This window comes from Cibotium barometz, chromosome 45, assembly GCF_041138505.1.
Source record: "Cibotium barometz isolate CiBa-2024 chromosome 45, ASM4113850v1, whole genome shotgun sequence".
NCBI lineage: Eukaryota > Viridiplantae > Streptophyta > Polypodiopsida > Cyatheales > Cibotiaceae > Cibotium > Cibotium barometz.
The window spans coordinates 37,931,591-37,959,225 of NC_141090.1; the positions used below are offsets into that span (position 1 = coordinate 37,931,591).

Here is a 27,635-nt window from a genome sequence, read left to right on the forward strand (position 1 = left end):
TAACAATAAAAATAATTATGAAAGAATTAAAAGAACTAGAAAAAGGACGAGATTCTAAAAGATTGAAATTAGATCATACATAAAATAAATAAATGATGCAATACTGCATTATAGGGTTTGCAGAGGTTCACTGGGCGTTGCTGCTGGACGTTTTGCTCAGGAATTTGCTCAGTGTGTCGGCGAAAGTTGCCGTAGGAGACCACCTGGAAGACATGGACACCCTTCTGGGCCGGATGACGGACCTTGACGGCGGCCTGAATGACTTTACACAGCGACAGAAACGGTAAGATCGTTTGCTCTTGGAATGGCGTCAAAATGCAACTTCTACACACTGTTGTCGGTCTAAATACTCATGTATGTGGAGGTAAGAAGCTGTTAAATATTGCTTTTTAAACTTTTTTTGAAATAAAAATGCTTCCAGAAATCGTTGTTAATCTACCTAAGTAGCAAGTGTAACTGTATTAAGGTTCTAATTAGCACAAGTAGCAAGTGTAACTGTATTAAGGTTCTAATTAGCACATTGAAAACAATCCACAAAGCTAACCTTGAGATGAACAGTGTAAGAAGTTTGCATCGTTTTGATGCAGGTTTTTTTTTTTTTTGTTATTTTAACATTGTAATAAGAATCATCTCGAAACCACACCCATGAGCATGGTAGAAATCTTTATGGAAGCTCAAGTAAACCTTAAACTTTTTTAACTAAAGCTTACACACAAATGAGGGCATAAGAAATCCCTGAGCTTGTACACACCAAAGCATAAACCCCCATTCTTTTGGGCATGCTGAAGCTTTTCCACATACATATACATGGTATGATTTCTAAGAAACAAGCATGTGCACCAGAGATTACATGGGTTGAGACCTTGTGTACATGCCAATAACCCAATATATTAACATCTGTTAGCATAACATTAGCTTGAAACTGTTGAAATTATTGTCTCTGATGGTGGAAGGTCTTCTGTTTCTTCAATATTTGGGTCACAAGCAAACTCTGTAGCTTCTAGAATGCTCTGTTCCATAAAAGCCCCGCCGCCCTGCATTGTTAATCGATGGTATTCCAACATTTCCCTCAAGAATTCATTCTCTCTAACGTAATATGCATTCTCTTGTGCTAGCCGGGCCTTTTCTGCAAGTAGGGTCTCCAGCTGAATTCTCACCTATGAAAAAAGGAAGTTTAAGTCTCATGTGCAGAAAAAAAAAAAAGGTTAAGGTAGCTAATATATTCATGCTAAAGACTAAACAAAAACAAAGCTATGTCCAAGCTGGGAAGGAGGATTGATTTGATTATTTTTCTTAGAAAAAAAAAATCAGAGAACTTTTAAGATGGAGTGAGACCAGAAAGTTCAGAAACTTTTATAAAATATGCTTATTTAGATTATGAATCTTGCCTTTTTATAAAATGTGATGTCAAGAGAATTTCGGATTAAGAGAGACCTCTTGTTTGGTACCATAAAAGGTAAAGCTTTGAATGAACCGTTGAGGTGATTTAGGTAGAAATATTTTGAATTTGTAACTTTAAGTTGACCATGGCGGACCCTGGATGTCTAGAGGTAGTGGTTATAAGTTCTAAGGTGTATGGGTACATGTATGGACTGATACTTTGCTAAATTCTCCATGCTTGGGATTGAGGATTTAGGTTTCAATGAATCCATTCTATAACCTGGAACATACTTGGAAACATAGTTGCAAGCATTCTTTGCATTCGCGCATTCGCATAGGAGTATGCTAAAGAATGCTTCAAACCTTGGCAAGGCTGCATTCGTGAGCTTATTATGTATGGATAAAATCATGAAACTTATGCCCAAATTACTGATTATGGGAGAAGAAAAGAGAACACAAACTAAGATTTAAGGTTAGAACTTACAAATTGACAATAAAAATGAGGGTCGAGACCATCTTTAAATTTCAATTTTTTACAGGTCCTCCTTACAAGAATCCAAATTTTGGCTAGACGCACGTTTTTAAATGTTGGAAAGAAGTGAGGAATGCAAGCCTTTGCAATCGCAAGTTTGTTGCATTCTTTGCAAACGTTTGCATATCCTTGCAAACGAGAATGTTTGCAACTACGCTTGGAAATATGTGGATGCATGGAAATGTGGGTGTGCATATTATTCTTGGATGTGCTCTTACTTCGTAATATTTCTTTGTATGTAATGAAATATATGAGCACGAGAAACGACCAAATATATGGATATGAAAGGAGTAAGAAGATTGAATCTTACCCCATCAACCTCCTCTCTCGTTTGAGGTGGATCTAGAAGTGAAGAGGAGATTTGTACTTCTTCAACAAAAGCTAACATTGCAAAGGATTCTTGATTATGATTTTGGGATATGGTTTTTCTTGAGATTTCTATGGGATTATGTGATTAGGAATGGAGTGTGATTGGAGATTGACGTACTTGGATTAGGATAGATTGGACTTCGTGATTGAAGTAGATTTGGGATCCATGATTGAAATTTGTGATACGGATTTTGTACTGCTTTTACATTATCAAACCTCTACACTATCCATGATTCAGAATGGAGTGTGATCGGGGATTGACATACATTTGAGACCTTGGATCGGGATAGATTGGGATTCGTGATTGAAGTAGATTTGGGATCCATGATTGAGATACGGATTTTGTTTTGCTTTTACACTATCAAACCTCTATACTATCCATGATTGGGAATGGAGTGTGATTGGGGATTGACATATGTTTGAGACCTTGGATTAAGATAGATTGGGATTCATGATTGAAATCCATGATGGAGATACAGATTTTGCATTGGCTTTTACACTATCAAACCTCTACAAAGGGGAGATTAAGTTTGAGATACAGATTTTGTACCTTTTACACTATCAAACCTCTATAGAGGGGAGATTGAGATTGAGATTGTGGATGCAATCTAACCTCTATGAGGGGAGATTATGCGAGTGCAAGTGCAATTTGCTTGGGGACGGCCAATGGTTCGAGCCTCTAGGAGTGCATGTTGCCAAATGTACCTTCTTTTGTCTCCATTAATCAAGTTGACAACAGACTCTTTGGAGTAATATGACTCGTGGATTTCGTACAATTAATTGATGATGATTAATTGCTTCTTAGGAGGAATCTTCATGTGCTTATGTTACAAACTTGGCTTGAAGTGATGCGGTTACGAGACCTCCAAGAGATGGTTAGAACGTTATGTATACACGTGTTGCTATGATGTGATCCGAGTCATGATACCTTGATTATAATTCCTAAATGTGAACGTGGTAATTTGGAACCTGACAAGCAAAATTGACCATAAATTGCTTGGCTTGGCGTTTAAAAAAATACTCCATTATTTAATCTATCTTTCTTATAGATTTTCAAAAATTGCATTGAAACCTCTTGCTTAACCAAATAACATGGGTTTAAGAAACCCAATACCTCTTTAGATTTATGCAACCTTTCTACTGCAAGTACATGTTTGAAAGAAGAGGCCACTACAATTGTCCTAACAAAAGTCAATGGAGAAGCGTAGCTTTCTCTCCGCCCAGGAAACCGGACTCCTAGGATTGCGTCTCCCCATCCAAGTGCAAGAGGAGCTTCTTGATTCTGAGTTTGCCGATGACATAGTAGCATACCTTTCGGAGACTGACGAGAACCTCGCCCATGGACTGAGGTTCTCCAGAAGCTTGGACTACCCGGCACCGAACGGGTGTTAGCAGCAGAGAGTATCCCTTGTAAGATTTACACCAAAGACCTTTGCTTAAATCTCAATCCACTTACCTTGCAAAATAATGGATATGGCCTTCAGAAGTACTAGGCACCCACATATGAAAGGAGAAGTCTATTACTAGTGTTGCTGCCAGCTTGCAAGTGAGAGAGTCGCCTATAGCTCGCTAGTGGGAGAACAAATATCAGAGGCGCCTGAGTGCAGCTGCATAGGGGCTAGAGAAGGACACCTGGGCATAGCTGCCTGCGGGCAAAATAGGAAGGACCTGCGCGCAGCCGTCTGCAAACAAGAGAGGTATGGGAGGACCTACGCACAATCGCCTGCAAGGCAAGAGGACAGCCGCCTGCAGAGCAAGATCAAGGTCGCCTGCGAGCAAGAGCAGGAACAGTCGCCTATATGTAAGCGATGGAGAAGTCGCCTGTGCAGTCAGATCCGAGAGAAGGTGGCCATGCATAGCCGTCTATATGCAAAAGGAGGATCACCTTGAGCAATGGAAAGGGCACACGTCCAACAGCTGGCCGACCCACCTTGCTTGCATGGAGGCGGCTAGTTCCAAAGGTTCCAAGGTGGGGGGTGGGTAGGTGGCCATGCACCCACCCCCACACGCATGAGGGGTTCCCTCCCCACCATGACCCAAACGTGGGTGCCCAAAATGGATGCCCACCCTACCAAGGACACCAAGAAATATTTGGGAGAGTGCCCACTCATTCATGAGTGTGAACCTGCAACCTTATAAAAAACAAAGGTTAAAAAAAATGCTATAAAATAAACAAATGCAATACACTTACCACCTGTTCACACGCAACAAAACTCGTCAGAAGACAGAGCAAACTTCACGACTCACTAGCAGGCGTCCCCGCTCAGTAAGTGGCACATCAAACAAGCAAACACAAGAATACAAGTCACGCGAAAATAGTTCCAAACATGCAAAACATGAATGCATGTGCAAACAGTATCATGGACATATCTCCCGTTCATGGAACAAGTACTAAACATTTATGTCGGGCACAATGATGACACGATAGAGAACATAAATCCCGGTCTTCCTATGGAGTGACAGTCCCATAGGTAAGACACAGATCCAGGCACAAGCCTCCCTATGGAGTGACAGTCCCATAGGCAAGACACGGCACAAATACTGGCTCTTCCATGGCGTGACAATCCCATGGATAGAACATAGTCCAGATCATACACGGGTGGCACCAGTCTGGCTCTCGTCCATACGACACCAGTCTGGCTCCCGTCCATACGACACCATCCTGCTAACACACGGGTGGCACCACTCTGGCTCCCGTCCATGTTATGCAAAAATATTGGCCCCTTCACATGAGACACCGGCCTGGCCTCAAGTGAACGAGACACAAATCTGGAGATGGACCAAATGGTCGGCCAATTGGTGACATCCCCCGGGCTTCTAAAGAGTTGTCCTGAACTGAAAAGCCTCAAGATATGCCTGCAACAGCTGTGAGTAGTCAACAAAATAATTCTCATTTACCCACTTTGCATCAATGGGCAAATAGTTCTTGAACTTCACAAGGTATCGCCGGGAAAGCTTTCTTGCAGATAGCTTTCGGTCCTTGTGAAAGACAATCTGTTCTGGCTGGAGGATCTCCTCAAGCTCATCAATCTCTGGCGGATCTTCTGTGACAGGTTCGTCAAGATCTGGCCCGACATATTTCCGGAAAAGACTCATATGAAATGCATTGTGAATCTTCCAATGACTAGGTAAAGCAAGCCTGTATGACACTTCATTGATCTTTTGAATCACCTTGGAGGGTCCATAATAGCGAGGAGAAAGCTTAGGATATAATCCTTCTCATCCTGGCCTCTTCTGAAGCCTAGCTTTCTCAAATTTCAGCAAAACCCAATCACCTTCTTTGACTTGCATGTCCCTTCTATGCTTGTCAGCAACCATTTTATGCTTATTTTGTGACCTTGCAATTGTTGTCCGTACCTGTGCAAAGGCTACATCATCCAAGTCACGAACATACTCACATCAACTACAAAAATCTCATCCTTTGTACGAAGGATGGGTGGCAAAACCACCCTGCCATAAATAATCTCAAACGGGGTCTTTCCCGTGGAGGCATGGAACGTATTGTTGTAGGCAAACTCAACAAGGGAAAGATACTTCTCCCATGCAGTCTTTTGATCTGCCACATAACATTTCAACAGATCCAACACGGTTGAATTTGCAGCTTCACTCTGGCCATCCATTTGGCAATGGTAAGCTGATGAAAACTCAAGTTTAGTGCCCATGTTATCAAATTAAGCCCTCCAGAAGAGGCTTGTAGTCCTAGGATCGCTATCCCCAACAATGGACTTAGGCATACCATGATGCTTGAAGATATTAGCAAGAAAAAGCTTCACCATATGATCAACTTTAATGGTTTTCTTGATGGACAAGAAATGAGCTTGCTTGCTAAACCTATCCACAATGGTCCAAATAGCACCATTCCCATGCTGGGATCTAGGCAAGTCCATAATAAAGTCAATAGTAATACTTTCCCATTGAAACCAATCCCGTCAAGTGGGAAAGACTCCGTTGGACACCCACATGCGTAATAGCACAACTTAATACCACAATTTGAAATGGACAACTTAATAACAACTTGAAATTGAAATGAAATGAAATGAGATAAATGGACACCAGGGCCTTTGTTGTGGGTGTGCCCGTCCTTATGAGGTGTTTTATCATTTTTCCCCACTCCGCATTTTTCCCTATTTTTTTCCCATTTTCCATGGTGTGGAGGGATGCCAGAGGTTGGCAGGAGCACTGAGTGGTTGGCCGACTGGCCCATCAGCAGACAAGTGACTGGCCGACGGCCCAACTACAGTCGTGGACCTCTGTATTGCTGGCCGACTGGATGTATGCAGTCGTGGGCCTCATTTATTGCTGGCCGACTGATGATGCAGTCGTGGAGTGCCTTTTTCAGAAGGCCGACTGCTCATATGGGGGCATATAAATAGGCCCCCAGTCCCCATACCATTTGTGTATCATACCCGGGATCTTCTTGTGTATATAGAGCAGAGTTACACGCCTACATCTCTCTCTCTCTTGTGCTGTATTTTTTTCTGCATGCGTTTTGCTCGTGTTCCCAGATCTGGTCATCATCTCCGCTGCGTACTGTTTATCTTTCTCAATTGCACACCGCAGGTAATCAATCATGTAAAACATATAACGCTGGCCAGAGGTATATGGCAGCATTTGGCCTCTCTTTACAACAGGGTATCGCCCATGAAGAGGATTTCCTTGGAAGTACAGATGCGGGTTATGAACCCTGCAAAGTCATCGACGATGCGGGAGCATATTAACAAGCTACAAGCTCTTCAGCAAGAAGTTCTTCAGGTTGGGAAGGAGATATCGTCAAGAGGACATGGCCATAACGTTGTTGTCGCACTTGCCCTCTTCGTACTCAGCATTTTACTCGTCTTTGATTACTAGTGGTAGGCTCAGCACCATAACCTGGGAGGAGCTTGTGCCAATGGTCTTGGACCAGGAGGAACGATTCACAAACCCTCCTCAGGGTAGAGGTTCGGAGGCCTTAACTGGCCAACGATCGAAAGGCCGTAACACGGGCAAAGGAAAGGCTTCGTCGGAGAAGTCTTCTGAGAAGAAGTCCATTACTGACCGCGAGAAACTAAAGGCAGAGAGGACCTGTAATGATTGTGGTGAGAAAGGCCACTATTGGAGACAGTGTCCCAAGCGGAAGACCGAGAAGGGTGAAGATTCCTCAACAGCAAACATGAAGACTCCAGCTTTTGTGCACCTGGAGGTGGTGGATACCGATGTTTCATTTTCTTCAGGCAGGGAGGAGATTGGAGGATTCTCCGCAATGGATACTCGGGAGTGGATTCTAGATAGTGGTGCTTCCAGGCACATGACTCCTTCCCGTTCCAGTTTACAGGATCTCTGCAGGTTTCTGGTCACATACTTACTGGGGATACATCCACTATCCCAGTTCACAGTGAGGACAGGATGGAGATAGTTCCCGATGGCAGAGAGGAAAAGCAGTCCTCCCAGGTGTTGTATGTTGCGGCACTTGGTTTTCATCTATTGTCAGTGCATCAGGTTTGCAAGACTGGCATACGGGTGGAGTTTGATGAGCATTTTGTTGCTCTCCGGGACAAAGCAATAGGCCAAGTGGTTTGGGAAGGCGGAGTGGAGAATGGAGTTTACAAGCTTTCAACACTCTCTCCCAGGTCCTCAGGTTTGTGATGAGTGGCAATCTGGTAATGGCCACTTAAGAGTGGATACGCTGCAGGTGCAGGCTTTCCGGGACTAGATGATGGATAGCTTGCCAGTAGATGGCAGCAGTTGGCAGGAACTTTCCAGTACTGATGTTGGTAGTTCTTGTGTTCGTCAGTCAGAGGAAACTAAACAGGTAACTTATACTCTCATGTCTCGTAGTATTCGGGACAAAGAACCTCTTGTAGATGAGGATGTTCTTTCCACGGGGACCTTTCGAAAAGCCAGGCAGGTGGCAGGTGATTACTTGCAGAAGGAGGTGGTTTCTCCAGGCTTTGTGGTTCCGGATTCAGAGGGGGTGGTTGACAGGTTTAAGGAGGCCTTGCGTGGTCTTCATCAGGTTTCCGGGACTTGTTTGTGCACCGTAACAGGTGTTGATCCTTGTGAGCAGTGTGATGCCTTTTTGACTCGGAAGCAGTATGGTTCATGGATCTGGTTGATGGACACCAGATTGGACGGGAGCTTCCTGATGAGACAGTTGAGCTCATGGTTGCGGATGACTCTTTGGGAGGCAGGATTGCGTTTCCTGTGGTTTCTGCGGCATGCAAAGAATCATGGACTCTTGTACACAGGAGGGGGATTGTTGGATGGAGTCCGACTCCACGGATGGAGTGACTCGGTTTGGGGAGGAGATCCGGACACGAGGAGATCTACTTCAGGCCCAGAAGAGGAGATCCGGACACGAGGAGATCTACTTCAGGCCCAGAAGCAGTTTTACAGAGCAATACGAGGCAGTCATCTTTTGCCTTGTCGCGGACAGAGGCAGAGTACCGGGCTGCTTGTGATGTTGCTTGTGAGGTGGTGAGGATGCAAAGGTTGCATTGCAGGTTTGGGCTTCCACTGGAGGAACCCATGGTCATCCAGAGGCACTTTGTTCGTGAACAGATCGTTGCTGATGACATCTTGCTAGAGTTCTGTTCGACGGAGGACAGTACGGTGGACCTCTTCACGAAGTCGCTCTCTCAGGACTTGCTCAGGCGGCACCCCAACTCCCTGTGGTTGGTTTCACAGCCAGGAGTTGAGAGGGGGTGTTAGAAGTCATCTCCTGTCCAGTTTTATACACCAGGGCCTTTGTTGTGGGTGTGCCCGCGCATATGAGATGTTTTATCATTTTTCCCCACTCTCCACATTTTTTCCCTATTTTTTTCCCATTTTCCAATGGTGTGGAGGGATGCCAGAGGTTGGCAGGAGCACTGAGTGGCTGGCCGACTGGCCCATCAGCAGACAAGTGACTGGCCGACTGCCCAACAGCAGTCGTGGACCTCTGTACTGCTGGTCGACTGGATGTATGCAGTCGTGGGCCTCATTTATTGCTGGCCGACTGATGATGCAGTCATGGAGTGCCTTTTTCAGCAGGTGGAAGGCCAATACCCATGGTGTCTGTCTGTGTGCAGTTACTAGGGGAGACACCAAGGTACAGTAGCATGTCGGGAGGAGTGGCTACCTGGAGTAAAGTATAGTCTCCTGGAGCACAACTACCAATAGGAGGAATAGCAGCTACGCATGGAAGGTACAGCCGCCTGAGAAGAAGTACACACTGTGGACAGCCGCCTGAGGAGAGGATGAGCAGCCTGCAGAAGATGGAGATGTGGCCGCTTGTTTACAAAGTACAGCCGCCTGCCGCCTAACTGTAGGAGCACTGCTGTTGGAGATGAGCACACGCACACAGCCTGCTGGTGATGGACTTACAGCAAGCTGTAGTATAGGCGCCTGAGGGCAGAGCACTTTGCTGGCTGGAAAACAGGCGCACAGCCACAGCCGTCAGTTTATGGGGTAGCCGACTGATGGACAGTAGGCGCCTGGCTGCAGCCTGTGGTGCAGAGAGTACAGCCGCCTTTGAAATGGCTCAGCCGCCAGTGGAATAGAGGAAGCAAGAGCTGCCTGGCTGTAGAGAGCCGACTGGCTATAGGAGTAGAAGCGTAGCCCTCAGGTGGTGGCAGCCGTTGTGCAGGGTAGGCAGCCGCCTGATGGAGAAGAAAAGAGGCAGCTTGCTGGTGAACATGCGCAACCTGAAGTGATGCAGGAAAACCAAGGCGATGAACGCCGGATGCCTACGACGGAAGTGGTCGCCTTTTTTTATGAGTATTGGAGGGGGAGTTGCACGACTAGAGCTGGCTGGCTCCCCACGCTTGCATGTGGGCGGCCAGCTCTTTGGTGGTGTGGGTAGGTGACCATGCACCCACCCCCACACACACATCTTAAGTGTGACTCCCCACCTTGGCCCCTAAGTGGGTGCCCACTTTTAAGTGAGTGTGAACAAATAACCTTATAAAACAAAGGGTTAGAATCTAAAATATTAAACCAACATGTGCAATATACTTACCACCTGTTCACATGCACCAAAACTTGTCAGAAGACAGAGCAGACTTCACGACTCACTGGCAAGCGTCCCCGCTCAGTAAGTGACACGTTAAGCAAGCAAACACAAAAATACAAGTCATGCGAAAACAGTTTCAAACATGCAGAACGTGAATGCATGTGCAAATAGTATCATGGACATATCTCCCGTTCATGGAACAAGTACAAAATATCTGTCAACACAAAAATGGCACGACGTAAAACATAAAAACTTGGTCTTCCTATGGAGTGACAGTCCCATAGGTAAGACACGGCACAAATACTGGCTCTTCCATGGCGTGACAATCCCATGGGTCGAACACAATCCAAGTCATACACGGGTGACACCAGTCTGGCTCCCGTCCATATGACACCTTCCTGCTAACACACGGGTGGCACCAGTCTGGCTCCCGTCCATGTCAGCAAAATACTGGCCTCTTCACATGAGACACTGGCCTGGCCTCAAGTGAACGAGAAAACTGGAGATGGACCAAATGGTCGGCCAATTGGTGACACCCATGGCTGCGAGGGAATAGGTAATGGCTGAAGCAAACCTGGAGGCTTTTGCCTGTCAAATTTCACCTTTTGGCAAGTAAGACATGCACGTACATATGCTCAATGTCTTTACGCATGCTTGGTCAAAAGAAATATCTCTCAATCATGCATGTAGTAGGCATGATATCTCTATGACCAGCATAAGGTGGAGCGTGACATTCATCCATAACCTTTGGACGCATATCCTTCATCACATAAGCAGTTATCCTTCATAGGATAACCCTCTTTGATCACATAAGAGGCATGTGAGTGACCAACCATCAAATCAGTCCATATATGGCAAAAATCAGCATCCAAATGATACAAATCTCGCATAGCAGATAAGTCCCCATGAGAGGCCACTGAAACTGCAGCCACATAAGGCCTCCTGGACAATGCATCTGCTACCAAATTCTTCTTTATTGCTTTATTAATATGGATGTGTGATACAATAGGGATGGAATCTCCCTCTTTGCCAGCATGATCAACACTACCCTGCATATCGGGAACTGCACGCACATTAGGGTTAGACTGCTTGTCCTCTTGCATCTTGCTTACGTTTGGGGCATTGCCGAAACATATGCTCTTTGCTTCCACATGCAAAACATTTCCCCTCTTTCGCATATTGCTCCCTTTGCTCACGAGTCAAGCCAAACCTGTTCTTCTTGAGCACACTATCCATGGATGAGATATTTTCAGCTTTACCTCCCTTCTGGACTTCCCTGAAGCTCTTTTTAGGTGACTGTCCACCTTGTTGCAGATTTGGAACAGCCTTATCTTTGCCCTTTGAACCCCCTTGATCTTGCTTAATTTTGAGCACCAATTGCTCCGTAGCAAGAGCAAAGGCTATAAGCTGTTGCAAAGTGTGTTTCAGGTGCAATTCAATGCCCGAACGATAAGCTGGTTGCAATCCGGAGCGAAACTTCCTCTTTCTTTCATCCTCAGTGATTTGCATAAAAGGAGTTACCTCAAGCAACACTTTCCAAAACTTATTGACATACGGTTGCACACTTTCATTATCTCTTTGCTCAAGTCCGCATTAGGTGGCAAGAACTGGGCATAAAATCTGTCCTTAAACTCGTAAGTGCAAATGGGATCTTTGGTGGTCTTTTCAGTGATCCACCAATGAGCAGCAGTCCCCTTCAAGAACATGCTAGCATGGCATACTTTAGACTTCTTAGTGAAGTCCTCATCACTAAAAGCAATATCAAACTGTGTCACGAATGCTAACACCTTGGAAGTATCATGCTCTCCATGAAAAACATCAAACTTAACGGACTTGTCACCTGCTTTAAATTCCTTGAGATTTCTGGGATGAGGCTCATGGTCCTCTCTTTTTCTTTTCCCCTTATTCAACGGGGCAGCCCTATCTGCATGGGCTCCATGGGCCATCATATAAGTTTCATGAAGCACGGTGGCATGTGCTCCACGAGCTTGAGAATCAGATGCATGTGACCTTCTTGCATAAGGCAATGTCTCTCCATGAGACAACTCAATAGGCAAGGCTCTTCTAGTGGCAGACCTGTCACCCTTTGTGCCTTGTGGAGAAGATGCATGACGAGAGGTGGTTGTCACCTCTTCCCTTTGCATAAATGACTCAACCTTTGAGATGCGGGATCTCCATGCTTCAAGAGAGGTGGATTTCTGAATTTCAGCTCTCCATCTTCCCCCTCTTTGATGTCACCTTTGCGAAGGAGGTAGGAAACTACCAACTCCCTTGGCTTCTTGCCCACTTCTCGTGCCATGGACTCAAAAGTCATGTCCACCATTGCATCGGCTCTCCTTGCTTCAACGGCACTTTGCACATGGGGATCTTCAAGCCAAAAATTCAGCTCTTGCTCTTGTGCCTACAAAAGCTTTCTCATATGCTCCAATTCAGCCCTCATTGCATTAGACTCTTCTTCTTGCATAACTGTCTTTCCACGAGACAGTTGTCCCCTCGAATCACTATCATTCACCCTCTCAAGGGGCTTGTGCCTTCCCTGTAAAGCATCAGAACCATGTGAGGCACTTGATGGGCCCCTCGAATTAGGCACTTCCAAAGGGTTGCCTTGGCTGTCCATTGTGTTAAGTGTGCTAGAAGCGGGGTGTCCAAAACACAGGTTCGTTTCTCCACTAAGAAGAGGGAAATAATCGTACTCTGATACCAATGAAACCGATCCCGTCAAGTGGGAATAGACTCCGTTGGACACCCACACGCGTAATAGCACAACTTAACTTTCACAATATAAATGGACAACTCAAAAACAACTAAAAAACTGAAATGAAATAAAATGTTGATCAATGGACACCAACACTGCGACCGGAACGGGCCGACCCCCCCTCAATATATAATATATTATTGGGAGTATTTAAGTGATACAATGTTCCATGGGTTCAATGAACCAGATGATGTCCATGTACAACTGAGATGAATACAGTTACCAAACAAGAGACTTGAAGTAGACGTTCAAAGCAGAGCGATCCACTTGAAGAAGTCTAGTCTCTACGGTCCCGTGCCTTCACTGGAATCCGCAGAGAGCGCCCCACTCGTGTTCCAGGACCACGCACAAACAGGCGCTCCTGTACTAACGCCTGGCTCTCCCAATCTCAGCACCCATGGACCGAGGTTCTCCACAAGCTTGGACTACCCGGCACCGAATGGGTGTTAGCAACAGAGAGTATCCCTTGTAAGATTTACACCAAAGACCTTTGCTTAAATCTCAATCCACTTACCTTGCAAAATAATGGATATGGCCTTCAAAAGTACTAGGCACCCACGTATGAAAGGAGAAGTCTCTATTACTACTGTTGCTGCCAGCCCGCAAGTGAGAGAGTCGCCTATAGCTCGCTAGTGGGGGACAAATATCAGAGGCGCGTGAGTGCACCTGCATGGGCACAGTTGCCTGTGGGCAAAATAGGAAGGGCCTGTGCGCAGCCATTTGCAAACAAGAGAGGGTGGCACCTGGGCGCTGCCACCTGCTGGCAAGAGAGGTGAGTCCTGTGCGCAGCCGCCTGCAAGGTAGAGAGGGTGGCGCCTTTGTGCCTGTCAGCCTGACGTTCCGACGGAGCTTCGAGAGCTACTTTGAACTCTTGGAAATCTGGTTTTGACACAAAATCGTCAAAAAGATCGACATCGGTATTTTCCGTAGCCGGCAAGCCTTCGCGTTCCACAAGAGGCTCCAACTCCGATTCTTGGGTCGACATCGTGAAGAGAGTAAGGGGAGAGAAAATTCAATCTTTGCACAATAAAAGTGCAAATAAACTTCAGAGCTTGAGAGCTTGAAAACTTGAGAGATGTAGCCCAGTTAAGGAGTTTATATAGCTAGCCCCAAAAGCTTAAAATCCCCAAAAGCTATCTTTAGCTTTTGCTTGTGTTTTTTTTTCTTTGTATGTATGTATGTATGTATGTATGTATGTATATATGTATGTATGTTCTAAACTCTTTTTTAAAAAAACACTTTTAACCTTGGAGGAGGGGGTTTTTTAACTTTTTTAAAAAAATTTAAACTAAAAAATATATATATATCAAAAGCATCGAATGCTTTTGCGATTTTTTTTTTCCAACCCTCCCGGATTAGCGTCGTCGACGGCCTGGGGTACTGACGTCCTCACGCGCTGCTGCTGGTGCTTTCGCGTCCGGTTGCGCCTGCGCCAGCCTCGCGTAGGCTTGGCCACAAGGCGGCGTAGGCCTAGGCGCCTGCCTCGTTGGGCCTGGGCGCCCACTTGGCCTAGCCTGGGCGCTGGCTACGCAAGCCCGGCCGCCTGGCTTGGCAAGCCTGGCCGCCTAGGCTACGCAAGCCTGGCCGCCTGGCTACATAGCCCTAGGCGCCTGGCCGCCTGTAGCTGCTGGTAGCCCAGCTGCAACACCCGCCAACGAGTCCACCTCTCACACAAACGTGCTCTCTCTCTCATTCGCGTTCAACCAAAAGCAACGTGCTCTCTCTCTCATTCGCGTTCAACCAAAAGCAACGTGCTTTTTTATGTTTTCTCTCTCTGCAGTTCGTGTGACTGCACAAACGAATCTCTCCTCTTCTTTGCAAAGCAAACGACCCTACTTAGACTACCACCTCCCATCAACATGGGTTTCTTTGATGAAGAAAAACACATACTCAATCTGAAAACAGCAGTATGCATAGAAAAAACAGCAAGCTTTTTTAACACATACCTTTCTTCGACCTCATCTTCTCTACCTACCGACTTGCTCGTTCACGAGGTATGCTGTGATACCACTATCAAATCCCCTCGGATCTCCTCGTGATCGTTCTTGGTACGAGACTCGAATCCTGCAAACAACAAACAAACAAACAAGGGGATGCAAGCCTGACTCACCTCCCAACCATGACAGTCGTGGGCAAGCCCACAGTCTTGGCTGTCCCCACCGAGCCACGAGCCTCAGTTGCATAAAGCAGGTGCACGTCTGCACTAGATCCAAGCTCCAACACCATAGAGCTCTCACAAACTCGCGAGACTCTATATATCCCAATAACTAACCTTGGCCACCCTTTTATAGGCTCTTGGCCGGTCATCGGGCGTCCACACTTGGGCGCCTGCCCGTCCATACTTGGGTGCCCGCCCGTTAGTATATCCCTAACTCAGCTCGTCAATCAACCTGCCTCACTCCAAGCTTCCCCAAGCCTTGAAACTAGTCTTGCGTGCGTGTAGCCACCTTTCGATCCCATACTTTCCAACCCGCAGGTAGACGTACCTCATAGGTATGATCGTTGGGTGTTGAGTCAAGACCTAATTTCTGCACAAGTTTGTAATTAACAAAGTTATGTGAGCTGCCAGGGGCTAGAAGAATGTGGATTCTATGGCGATTCACTTCTCCATAAACTCGGAGAAGATCATGCAAGCCAAAAACTTTAGAGTTGAACAGACAATCACAACATGAACTAGGGCGAGAAAGTACAATAACTGACGTACCTGTCAAAGACAACTGGTTAGCTGCCTTTGGCTTGGGTCCTACGTTGGTCTTTGCACCCTTTTGCTTCGGACACTCGTTACGCATATGTCCTTTTTCTTCGCAGATGAAGCAACGTGTCTCCTTCTTGAGCTTCAAAGCCTTAAGGAGATGTTTTTTCTTCGCTGGGGTCGAAGTTGAATTCTTCGAAGGTTGGTCCGAAGACTTTCCTTTTGTCGTGGTACGGAGAACTTTCTTTTGTGCTTGTTCCCCTGCTCAGTAACGGGTTTAGACTTGAAAGAGACCATTGTATCATCATAGATACGAGTGGAATGAATGGCCTCGTCCAAAGTTTTGCATTTGTTGTTTTCAACCTGTAAACGGTATGAGTCGGATAAACCGGCTACGAAGAAACCCAAAAGAGTTGTGGAATCCATCTTCATAGCTTTCATCTGCAAGTCTCTAAATTTCTGGAGATAGACCTCATAAGTGAGGTTCTGCGAGGTCATGGTCAAAGTAACAAACCAAGCAACAACATCATAGTCATTCTCTTTCTTGAGGAATTCTTTCTTGAGGAAATCTTTCTTGAAGACTTCTTCGAACTGTGCCCAAGTCGTTGGTTTAGGGTTGAGTTCTTTCCACCAAAGCAAAGCTTTGCCTGAGAGGAAACTTGCTACTAATTGGATCTTTTTGCCATCGTCATATGGATGAAACTGAAAATGAAATTGCCACTTATGTAGCCAAGTGTCCACTATCTCTTTAGTACGTTGCTTTTGCTCGCCTCCAAACTGTTCCAGAGTAATATTGGGGCCTAAAGCAGATGCCAAAGTATCCATACCCGAAAGAGTAGATAGGATAGTTGTCAACAAAGAGATGGAGTACTGTAAAGCCTGCATCTACGCGACGACTTGTGCTTGACGTTCCGAGAAAGAAGCTTCGAAAACAACTTTAAACTCTTTAAAATCAGATTTTGAAACAAAATCGTCGAATAGATCGCCATCGGTGGCTTCTGTGTCTTCACGTTCGGGAATGGGCTCCAACTCGGATTCTTGGGTCGACATCTTGAAGAGGACAAGATGAGAGAAAAGTTTGATCTTGCACAAAGAAGAGTGCTAGAGAGCTTGAGAGCTTGAGAGATGTGTAGCAAGAAGCCTCCTTAAGGAGAATTTATAGGCTTCCCTAAAAGCATAAGGAGCTTTTGCTTTTGTGTTTTATATATATATATATATATATATATAGACTATAAAAAAAACACACATAGAACAAGACATAGGTTTTTTTTTTAACCCCTTTGCTAAGGTTCAGATAAAAAAACGAAAGCAAAGAAAAGCAAAGCGTGGCGTGGGGTTTTTTTTTTTTTACGAAAACTAAAAAAACTCCACCCGGCACTGGCGTTTGCTTTTCGCTAATTTCTGCAGCACCTTAGCGTCGATTGCCTGCCACCCGTACGCCTGTGTGTCTGCGCGTGTACCCGCCCGTCTACGAATAACGCCTGCCTGCGATCGCCCGCCGAGCGTTGCCGCCTGCGCACCTACTTGGGCGCCGGCGCTTGCCTGCGCATACCAGCCCACATGCGCATGTGTACTTGCCTGGCTGCGTGTACAGCCTACTTGCGTACACATGCCTGCTTGCCTACAAATACCAGCCCGGCTGCGACTGGTACAGAATCGTGTGGCTGGCTTCTTCGCACATAAGGCTGCGCAACCCATCAGGCGTCACACAGTACTCAAGCAACACATAGCCGTCAAACGCTATAGGCATCGCTACCTCTCTCTCTCTCTCTCTCGCTTTCTTACTGATTTACAACCGACATGATTTTACTTCTTCTCTCTCTCAAACTGTTCTCACAGTTTAAAAAACATACAGCCCTTCTTCTTGCAAAGCAAACAACCCTTACAAGACCAAAACCTTCATCACGGGTTCCTACGATGCAAAAACAATCATGCTGAATTTGAAAAAACAGCAGTATGCACACAAAAAACAGCAATCTTCTCGAACTCATACCTTTTCTTTGACCTCTTCTTCTCTACCTACCGACTTGCTCATTCTCGAGGCTTGCTCTGATACCACTGTCAAATCCCCATAGGATCACCTCGTAGAACGCTCCTGGTACAAGGCTCGAAACCTGAAACAAACGTGAAGGGGGTGCAAGCTTGACTCACCTCCCAACCTTGACAACCGTGGGCAAGCCCACTAGTCTTGGTTGTCCCCACCGAGCCACGAGCTGAGCTAACTAGATGGACGTACCGACCAATCTCTACCTCATGACATCCCATACCACCACGAAGCTACCCTCGCGGGCCTCGAGACTGCTACCGGCCTCGGCTGCATAAAACAGGTGCACGTCTGCACTAGATCCAGGCTCCTGACCATAGAGCTCTCACAAAGACACGCAAGACTCTATGAACTAATGACTAACCTTGGCCACCCTTTTATAGGCTCTTGGCCGATCATCGGGCGTCCACACTTGGGTGCCCACCCGCTAGTCTATCCCTAACTCAGCTCGCCAATCAACCTGCCTAGCTCCAAGCTTCCCCAAACCTCGAAGCTAGTCTTGTGTGCGTGTAGCACACGGTAGATACACACTGTGCACATGACAAATACTTTCCACATGGGTTCGGTTAGTCACCAATCAAATGGGCGTCTCAATTGGGATTGCTCGTAGTGACAATGGTGGTGAATTTATCTCCCATCAATTTTCTCAGTTCTTACAAGCTCATGGCATTCAAGGCCAACTCACCTCCAACAACTCTCCCTCACAAAATGGAGTGGTCGAACGCAAGAACCGAACAATCATGGATATGCCTAAACGCCTCTAGTTAGAATCGATCAACACTGCGGTGTATCTTCTGAACCGTTGCCCCACGGTTGCTGTTCCCCACCACAGGACCCCATTTGAGGCATTTTTTGGCGAAAAGCAAACCGTTTCCCATTTCTGTGTCTTTGGATGTGGAGCATATACTCACACTCCGAATGATACAAGGGGGCCAAGGAGTGAGTTGCTCATTTTTGTGGGTTACTCTTATGAATCAAAGGCTTACAAAGTTTTTGATCCACGATCAAACAAAGTTTTCATTCGTCGAGACGGTTGTCTTTGATGAGCGAGACTTCGCCTTCCGTTGCCCATACCAACTGAACAAGAATCTCAAACTGTGCCAAACGAACCCCATCAATCATCTCTTGAGGAGGCTTCCTCCTCTCGACAACCACCTAGGGACCCTTTACCTCGCTGGTATCAACAAACCATGCGTGATTCTGGCATGCTTCCCTTTGATATCCCTTTGGACGGTCCTCCTCGATCCACCAGACTCGCTCCTCGTGCCTCATTTGCCTCCGTTTTTTCCGCAGACTATGTGGCACATGATGAGCCAACATCGTGAAAAGATGCTATTAAAATTTCATCCTGGAAACAGACCATGAAACTAGAACTCGAAAGCATTGACGGTAATGGCACGTGGTCCCTTGTGGATCGCCCTCGTCATAAGAAGGTCATTGAAACCAAATAGATCTTCTGCACCAAATTTAAAGCCGATGGTACCTTGGACAAATACAAAGCCCGACTTGTTGTGCAAGGCTTTCGCCAAAAAGAAGGCATCGATTTCGACGAGACTTATGCACCCACTGCTCGAATGACCACAATTTGTCTTTTACTCAATCTGGCTGCCCACCATAAATGGCCAATCTATCAGATGGATGTTAAGAGTGACTTTTTAAATGGCATTCTTAACGAGGAGGTCTACGTTGACCAACCACTAGGTTTCCCTCTCCCTAGTCTTGAGGACAAAGTCTTTCGCTTACATAAAGCTCTTTATGGGCTTAAGCAAGCACCCCGGGCGTGGTATCATCGCATCGACAAATTTTTTCACAACCAAGGTTTTCACCCATCTCACTATGACCCCAATCTCTATATTCACACTGATCAGGTGATGGTTTGCTACCTAGTACTATATGTCGATGACCTAATTATTTCAGGTTCACATCAAGCCAAAATGGTTGATATCATGGCACAGCTCAGACAAACTTTTGAGTGACTGATCTCGGTCTTCTCTCATATTTCCTTGGCATGGAGGTGATCCAACATCCTGATGGTATTTTCGTGTCTCAACAAAAATACTATCTCCAACTCATTACTACCTACTTTCCTGATGGTATTTTCGTGTCTCAACAAAAATACTATCTCCAACTCATTACTACCTACTTTCCTGATGGTGCTATCCCCATGGCTACTCCATTAGATCCCACCGTTTAACTGTCAAAGCAAGTGGACTCGCCTCCACATGAAGAGCGAGCCTACCAACAAGTGATTGGGGAAACTTATTTGGCTCACAAATTCTCGTCCTAATATCTCCTATTGCACATCCATTTTAAGTCAGTATTTCAATGCTCCCAAGGAGCCACATTGGAGTTCAGCAATGAGGGTTGTTCGCTATCTAGCAAGTACCTATTTGTATGGACTTCACTACAGTCGCGGGATCACCTTCCGCGGTTACACGGACTCCGACTGGGCTGGTGATCTCGATTCCCAACACTCTCATGGTGGTTATTTGTTCTCCCTCGAATCTTCCCCTTTCTCTTGGTCTAGCAAAAAGCAAGACACCATTGCAGGTTCTTCAGCAGAGGCCGAATACCGGGCCCTCTATGACGCCACCGCTGAGGTTATGTATCTTCGTCAACTTCTTTCCGACATGTGCATCTCCATCGACACCGCCTCTACCATCTTTGTCGACAGTCAGAGTGCGATTGCCCTTGCTGGCAACCCTATTTTTTCTAACCATACCAAACATGTGGGTGTACATTTTCACTTTACCAAGGAACAAGTTGAGCTTGGTACCATCCGACTCCAGTACATTTCCACGACAAACAACCATGCAGACATCCTTACGAAATCCGTCAACCGCCCCATTCTCGAGCGTCTTCACAATCGGATCGGCATCAGTCCACCACCATCACCCTCCGCACATTGAGAGAGGGATCTTCCTCTCCCTTCATATTTCTTACCATTTTTGTATCGAGCACATGAGTCAGTGAAAACCCCATGAGGACACGGCTCTTGTGAAAACCCACTGCATTGCATTTTTTCCATCCTGCAGTCCCTAGCATGCTGTTTTTTGTGTTTGGGGCGCATGTATGAATGAAAACCCAAAAATGTGCATTCATGCATGTGAAAACCTCTTGCATTGTGGCATTCTTCTTGTACCTCTCAATCCCAGATGCCTATCATCTGGTCTCAAATCACAGGAATCCTCATCTTCAACAACCAAATCTGCTTTTTCCCCTCCTCTCATGATCCCTTTTTGGTCTAAGAGGGGGGGTGTGAAAATATAACCAAAAAGGGTATTTAACCCAACCCAAAAAAGGGCCACGCTTTTTACTTCCAGCCGACTCCTCATGCTGACCGACCAACACCTCATATAAATATGAGGCTCCCCCCCCCTTTGATCATCATCATCAACCTACGTTGACTGGGCGCCCTCAACACAGCGTACGCTTTTGCCTCAGCGTTTCACCGCCTCCTGTTGGACAGATCGTGGACAGCACCTCAGTGTGCGTTTTGCCTCCCTCTGCTGGACTGATTGCGGATAGCACCTTCCGCTGGTTCGGAACAGGTCGCCCACAAAGCACATGAACTGGTCGCCTACAAACTGGTGAAACCCATTCACTGAATTGAACGAGCTCTTCTGCAGTTCTTCTTCAGCGTTTTGTTCACATACTACTGCTGCTGCTGGTCCATGGTGCATACATCTGCATTTCTCACCACAGCACAGTTCTGCGTTTTTCATCAGCAGTGATTAGCTCATAAGCGACTACATCAGTGCTTACTTCTAGGCGCTCACATCAGGTTTACTTCTGGATTGACGTCTGAGTTTTTGGAGTCTCACATAGAGCTCTTGTACTGGACTTCATCTTTTATATACACATCACCATTGCATGCTGTGTGTTTTACTCTGATCTTTCATATATTTGGTCCTTTGGTCTCCTTTGCCCTCACATTGTCTCCTGCTTGGGTCCTAATAAAAGATGCACGGGCATGATACCTGAACTCCACCCTCCTCTTCTCAATCAAGTGGATCTCTATGCAGACAGTCTCCATCTGGGCCTCCAGCCAGGGGCTATCTGGGGTCTGCTCCTGAAGGCAATGAAGGGAAGCAAGGCTCCTCTCCTGCTCTTGAAACGAGATGAGTCTATCCTGGACAGTCCTCTGTAGAAGAGTGCCAATCTCTCCAAGACCCAAGTCTAAATCCACTGCAGCTAAGTCCTCATTGAAAGAGAGCTTTCCAAATCATCTCGACCTGCGTGCCTATCTTAGTGTCCTGGATCACCTCGACCTGCCTGTGGGCACTCTGCTGCCTCTCAGGCCTCCAGGGGTCCTCTAAGTGAAGAAGGATAGGGGAATGGCCTGAGAGAGTACAATGATGCCAATCATGCCCGGGCTGGTTTTTGGGGACAATTTGGAGAGGGAGTAGTCATTATCTGTCCGGGGCCGGAGGCGAGCTAAGTGAGCCTTTATCCTGCCTTCCATGAAGGCCCACTCTGTTCTTGCCCTCCTATATGCATACTTAGGGATCCATCCATCACAGTATAGGTATCAGTATGCTGGCATGAAGGGCATTGCCACTAACACATGAAGAAAAACAAACAAAACCACCTCTAGGCTTGAAGAGGCAAGGGTTCCATCTCGGTCCCAATGCTCTGACTCTCCTAGCTCCATGTGAGCCAAGGACCAGCAATGGGTGACCATATCAATCAGACGCTCGTCTCCAACATGATGGGAGAGAGTGACTGCCTCAGAGTGGATAGTGGCGCCTCGTAGTCCCACTCACTCTGTAGGGAGCAACACTGGGGGGGGGGGAGAGAAGACTGTTGTGCTGTTGTCAGGGGTGGAGGAGCGAGAGGTAAAAGATCACAGACTCTGAGTGGAGCCAGAGTCTCGGCGGAGAACTCACTCACGTCCATCAGAAGGCACCTGAAGAAGCTGCAATCCATTGGCTCCTACATGACACGCGGAGGGCTGCCAAGGGACTCTGGAGGAAGGACAGCACCACAGGGGATGCTGCTATCGTCATCTCCACCAGGTTGGAGAACTAATGAATCACACAGGGCACAAAGCCACTGCCATCATCGAGAAGGATCAAGCACTGTGGGGGGCGCCGGGCATGAAGAGGAGAGGCCTGGTGGGCTGGGGGGGGGGGGTAGGGTGAGGGAGAGGGCAAGTAGGGGGGATCACAGCCGAGGTGAAGTAGGGGGGATCACAGCGGAGGCAAAGGGGGAGGAGGAAGGGATTGGGGAATGCATGATCAAGATCCTCGGGAAGAACCAGAACTGGGCCCGCCTCGCCGTCAAAATCCTGAGCCTGTGCTAAATGCTCATCCCTCCGCATAGTCCCTCACCTTTCAGTTGTATATATCTATTTCTCTCCATCTCTGCAGACCACCCAGAACACACCGCTCATGATACCAGCGGTTAGCAGTAGGTACCTTGCCTTGGAGGCCCCCACTGTGCCACCTGCCTAACTCTTCAATGCCCTTGCGGAGGAGGGGGGGTGCCGCCAGCGCAGCCCCATCAGACTGGCTGCCAACAGCCAACATCCTCGCTATGTTGGGCCTCTCGCTGGGGAGGCGGGCCTCTGGGCCAGGCTGCTCAGGCACCTGCCCATCTGGCTGAGGAGAGGAATGGATCTGACCTCCGGTCTCCTCTGCTCCAACTGGGGGGTCTCGGTGCGGGTGCGGGTTTGCGGGGTGTCCTCTGCAGGTGTGACGGCGAGGACAGGCTCTGGCCAGGTGCCCCATCTGCCTGCATATGAAACACTGCCCAGGGAGCCCTGACTACTCAACCCGCTGCAGAATCAGCCCCACCTGTAGGCTGTGGAGCCGGAAGGCTCCAAAACCTGCCCAATCGATCGTCCAATGGCCAGCCACAAGTTGTAATGCTTTTGGGTAGGACAACCAAGCTGCTTTTGGGAAGGTACAAAATTGCATCTATGGAAGGATATACTTTTTTTCTTTTTTTTTTGGGGGGGGGGGGGGGGGGGTGGTCTTGGATGATTGAGTGGGGAAGAATAGAGGTGAAGGGGAGACCATCTTTTTAAAGAGAGGAGGCTTTCTCGAGTTTGGAGAGGGCCAGTATGTGGGGCTGGGGAGGGTGAGGGAAGGATTGGGGAATGGATAGAGGGACTGCAAGACAGAAGTGCTCACAGCTAAAGATGAAGCCAGGGGAAGGCAATTGTAACAAGAATGAGCAGGTAGAGGATGGGTTCTTGCTGTGCGAGAGGATGGAAGGGGCAGAAGCATTCATAGGTTTTAAAACCTTAAGTAAGCCAAATTTTTGTAGCCTAATGTTTTAGAATAATGCAAAATGAAATAAGAGAGGTCTTATACTACTGAAACATATCCTTCACAAGCATTACACAATGCAGAATAAGCGATACATTTCAATATCAACAGAGTATCCAATTAAAAGATATGCAAATGAATATTAAACTAGCATTCATGATATTCAGGTCAAGAGGGTTAGAAACTACTGCCAAGAAAGGGAGCCATACCAGATCTTCTTCATCAGGCTTTAAGCCATTGCTGAGACTTTCGCGAATTATCTTGTTTTCTTCCTCTAACTGTGCACAGCGATCCTTCGCGATGGCCAAATCTGCTTTTGCTTCTTTCAATTCACGTAACAATAATTTTGCTTTAGCAGCCATAGCCATTGCAACCTGCTCAGCATGAAAGTGAAAGAACTCAAAGCAGTTCCGCGCTTGAATTGTTTAATTTTGTGGAAAACAGAAAAAATTCCCAGCAGATGTAAAAGCCATATACAAGGCCCTGAACAATAGTATATGACTAAAACATAACATTTTGCCACCTTACGTCGCGAGATGCCTTGAGTTGTGTGTCTTTATCTGCAGCTGAATGATCTAGAATTCCTAAATCTCGCTGCTGTGAAGGCTTTGAAATGGAATCCCCCTGTTGTGAAGACTTCACGACGAAGTCTCGCTGTATTTGCAAAGACTCTGAGATAAAATCTCCTTTTCGCAAAGGCTTGGAGACAGACTGTCTTTGTTGAAGAGCATTGGAGACAGAATCTCGTTGTTGTTGTGAAGAAGACTTTGTGACAGAATCATGTTGTTGTGACAACTTTGAAACAAGATCTTGCCGTTGTTGACCGGACCTTGAAGAGTCCACTGTCTTCTTTGTGAACAAAAGCCGTGAATCAGATGACATAAAATCTGTCGCTTTTGTTTCAACCATATTTAGACCTTCCTGCATAAAAGCCCAATAACATTCTACATTTAATCAAAATACCTGAGCATATCAATTCAAAATCATGTTCTTTATGAGCTGTTACAAAAATCAAATTTAAAAAAAGGTTCTTCTATACAGACTCTTATGCAAGAATTTGATTGATTGGCATGCACAATGGGCCTTTGCCCGTTCTTAGCATTTGGAGCCCATCCAGGAAGGAGGGTGGCATCTTTTGGGACTACTGACACCCAGTGCAGCTTTTCCCCCTGCCCCCTCCCCCCTCTCAGACCCAAAAGCCACCAGCCATGGAAAGCTACATTTAAGTTATTGCCTCTACATGACAGTTGTAATCTGGGCTTCCCAAATGTTTATTTCTTATTGCACTAGAAGGATATTGTTTTTCCGGAAAACAAATAGTTAATTATACCTCTATGGCATTGCCGATAGTGCCACCAAAACTAGATAAAGAAGACGTGAGAGCTTCCAGTCTCTTCTGCAACACTGGAATCTCAGTTTGTCGTTGCTTGCTTTCGGCAGAAGGCCTTGAATGGGTATACTGCAAAATCATTCCAAAAAAAAAATCAACATCAAATATACTTTTGTTTCACCATGTTACAAACCTCCAACATGAGTCTCAGACACAACAAATTGATACACTACAAAAACTGAAATGTCATACAGAATCTGCATAGTATTGTAGCCCACATCACAGAGCAACTTGTTTGGGAGAATTCATGTGCAGACCGCACAATTGCTACTGCTTAAAGAATGAAAGAAAACATCAAGAAACACTACACCTGCGGCTGCAACGTTTCACGGTTCTTGTCTTGTCCTAGCCCTGAGTCCGAGGTGGTGCATGTAGACAAGTCATCATCAAGAAGCGCTGACTTAGCTTTCTTTGCTAAGATGCTCCAGAAACTTCTCTGCTGTTTAGGCTCCGATGTTGAATTCTTAAAAGATTGCTTTCCTGCTGTGTATGGTCTGTATGACCCCTGCCATGTCAAAGAAAGGAGTCGAAGATTATCACACCCTATCAACATACTGAGAACCATTTCAGCTTAGTTACAGGCACAAGTAGACAACTTACGTTCATGTATAGATCAAATACACACTTAAAACACAGCTTTCAAGAAGCAATAACCTCTGCAGTCCTCATATTGGCATCGTTCCTTAGCAAATCAGCTGACCCATAACATCAATAACCTGCCTCCCCACTTGCCCTAATGAGGCAAGCACGTGTAGGGCTCCCAGACTCCAGCCTAGAGTCCGTGAAGAGCCCTCGTTGCCGTCATGCACAAAACAAGCACCAATTGAAAGGGGTTGCTCCCAAACTCACTGCCCAACCATAGCTCCCTCCGGCATGCCACTGAGACTGAGCCTAGACCAACACCATCCACACACATCACAGCGATCCTAGCATCGCGGACCATTCAAGTCCAATAGAGCTCATCTAAGGCCTTATCTGAATCAGGATCCCTCCCAACTGAGCATCACCCAATCGCAAGCAATCCACTCACTTGTATAGGCTTGGAGTCAACACAGCTGTAGTCCTCCCATAGATTCTAGCCATCATCAACAGCCAGAAGTTGCCCACATTTTGACCAATCCCTGCAGGACAAGCAAAATCTTGGGATTCGCTGAAGTGTACAAGCCACATTCTGGAAATGACACCTTGTTGACAGTAAGGACATAACACGCATTTGCAAGGTTTCCCCAATCTTGCCTCCAGCAGCAAGGGCACACCACACACATTTTCTGGAAACTCACCTCCTGGCTTTGCTGATCACCAAAAAACTAAAAAACTGGTGAGTTTGTACTTTCGTTGTTGGTGGGCACTTCCCCAACAATCATACGCTGGATTCTTCACCCTGATTTTTGCTCTGATGTTAGATATGCTGGACTTTTCACCTTTAACACAAGCATGCTCCATTACCAACAGTGGCTTTGATCTTGCAATGTCTAAAATTTGGATTCGATTCTACTCTCTGATTGCCAATGCGTTCTTCTACACATGGTTCCAGTATTCATATGAATCTCCACACAAGCTGCTTCATTCCTTCATTACTAGAGAAATCAAAAGTCTATGGAGAAATAGAACGGGGGGATTGCCTACTCTCGAGATTCTTCTGATTACACAGGATAATGAGTTTGGAAAACGCTCACTACTCTTATCTATCCGATTTTTATTTTAATTCTAATTTTCCAACGCATCTGCAAAAATGTTATCATCATCTATCAGCTTAGAGAAATGAAATTAAGACATCCCTTATTTTGCAGAGCTGGAGCTTATCCCGAATCTTCATCCAGACGCTAATAATGATTATAACCCTACTTTCTGCAAGTTAATGATCAGAAACGCGAGATCGTACCTTATCATCGTGAGCGGGTGAGGAGCTCGGAGAAGGATGCGCCATAGCCAGAAAGCTTTGATCTGATCTAGTGAAAACTCTTTCCGATGGCAGAACTTTGCCGATACAACTGCAACAGAGGCGATCGGAAGTCCATGGACAGAGAAATGCTGACACAGAGATGTTTGCGGAATCCTGGAAGGATATGCAGAGAGAGAGAGAGAGAGAGAGAGAGAGAGAGAGAACGCGGGAGAGAGAGAGAGAGAGAGCGAGAGAGAGCGAGGGGACGGCTAATTGGCTTGGGCCACAAAAGTTTGCATTTACCCCCCTTTTTTTCAAAAAGACTTAGTAAAGAAGCAAAGGCGGGC

At 46.3% G+C, this 27,635-nt stretch overlaps 1 protein-coding gene across 2 annotated transcripts; it reads right to left on the reverse strand.

Annotated features, from left to right (window-relative positions):
* Positions 1-562: 562 nt before the first annotated feature.
* Positions 563-27,424, reverse strand: LOC147612725 (uncharacterized). 2 transcript variants are annotated; one of them, XM_086783294.1, is made up of 7 exons: positions 27,289-27,424; positions 26,007-27,130; positions 25,717-25,911; positions 25,347-25,475; positions 24,545-24,937; positions 24,226-24,390; positions 563-1,157 (listed from the first exon to the last, which is right to left on the reverse strand). In XM_086783294.1, the coding sequence occupies exons 2-7, from the start codon at positions 26,010-26,012 to the stop codon at positions 912-914; spliced, it is 1,134 nt and encodes a 377-aa protein (XP_086639420.1). In that variant the 5' UTR covers positions 26,013-27,130; positions 27,289-27,424; the 3' UTR covers positions 563-911. The 2 variants fall into 2 exon arrangements, with proteins under 2 accessions (XP_086639420.1, XP_086639419.1); XM_086783293.1 differs by lacking the exon at positions 26,007-27,130 and having other exon boundaries at positions 27,289-27,419.
* Positions 27,425-27,635: the final 211 nt, after the last annotated feature.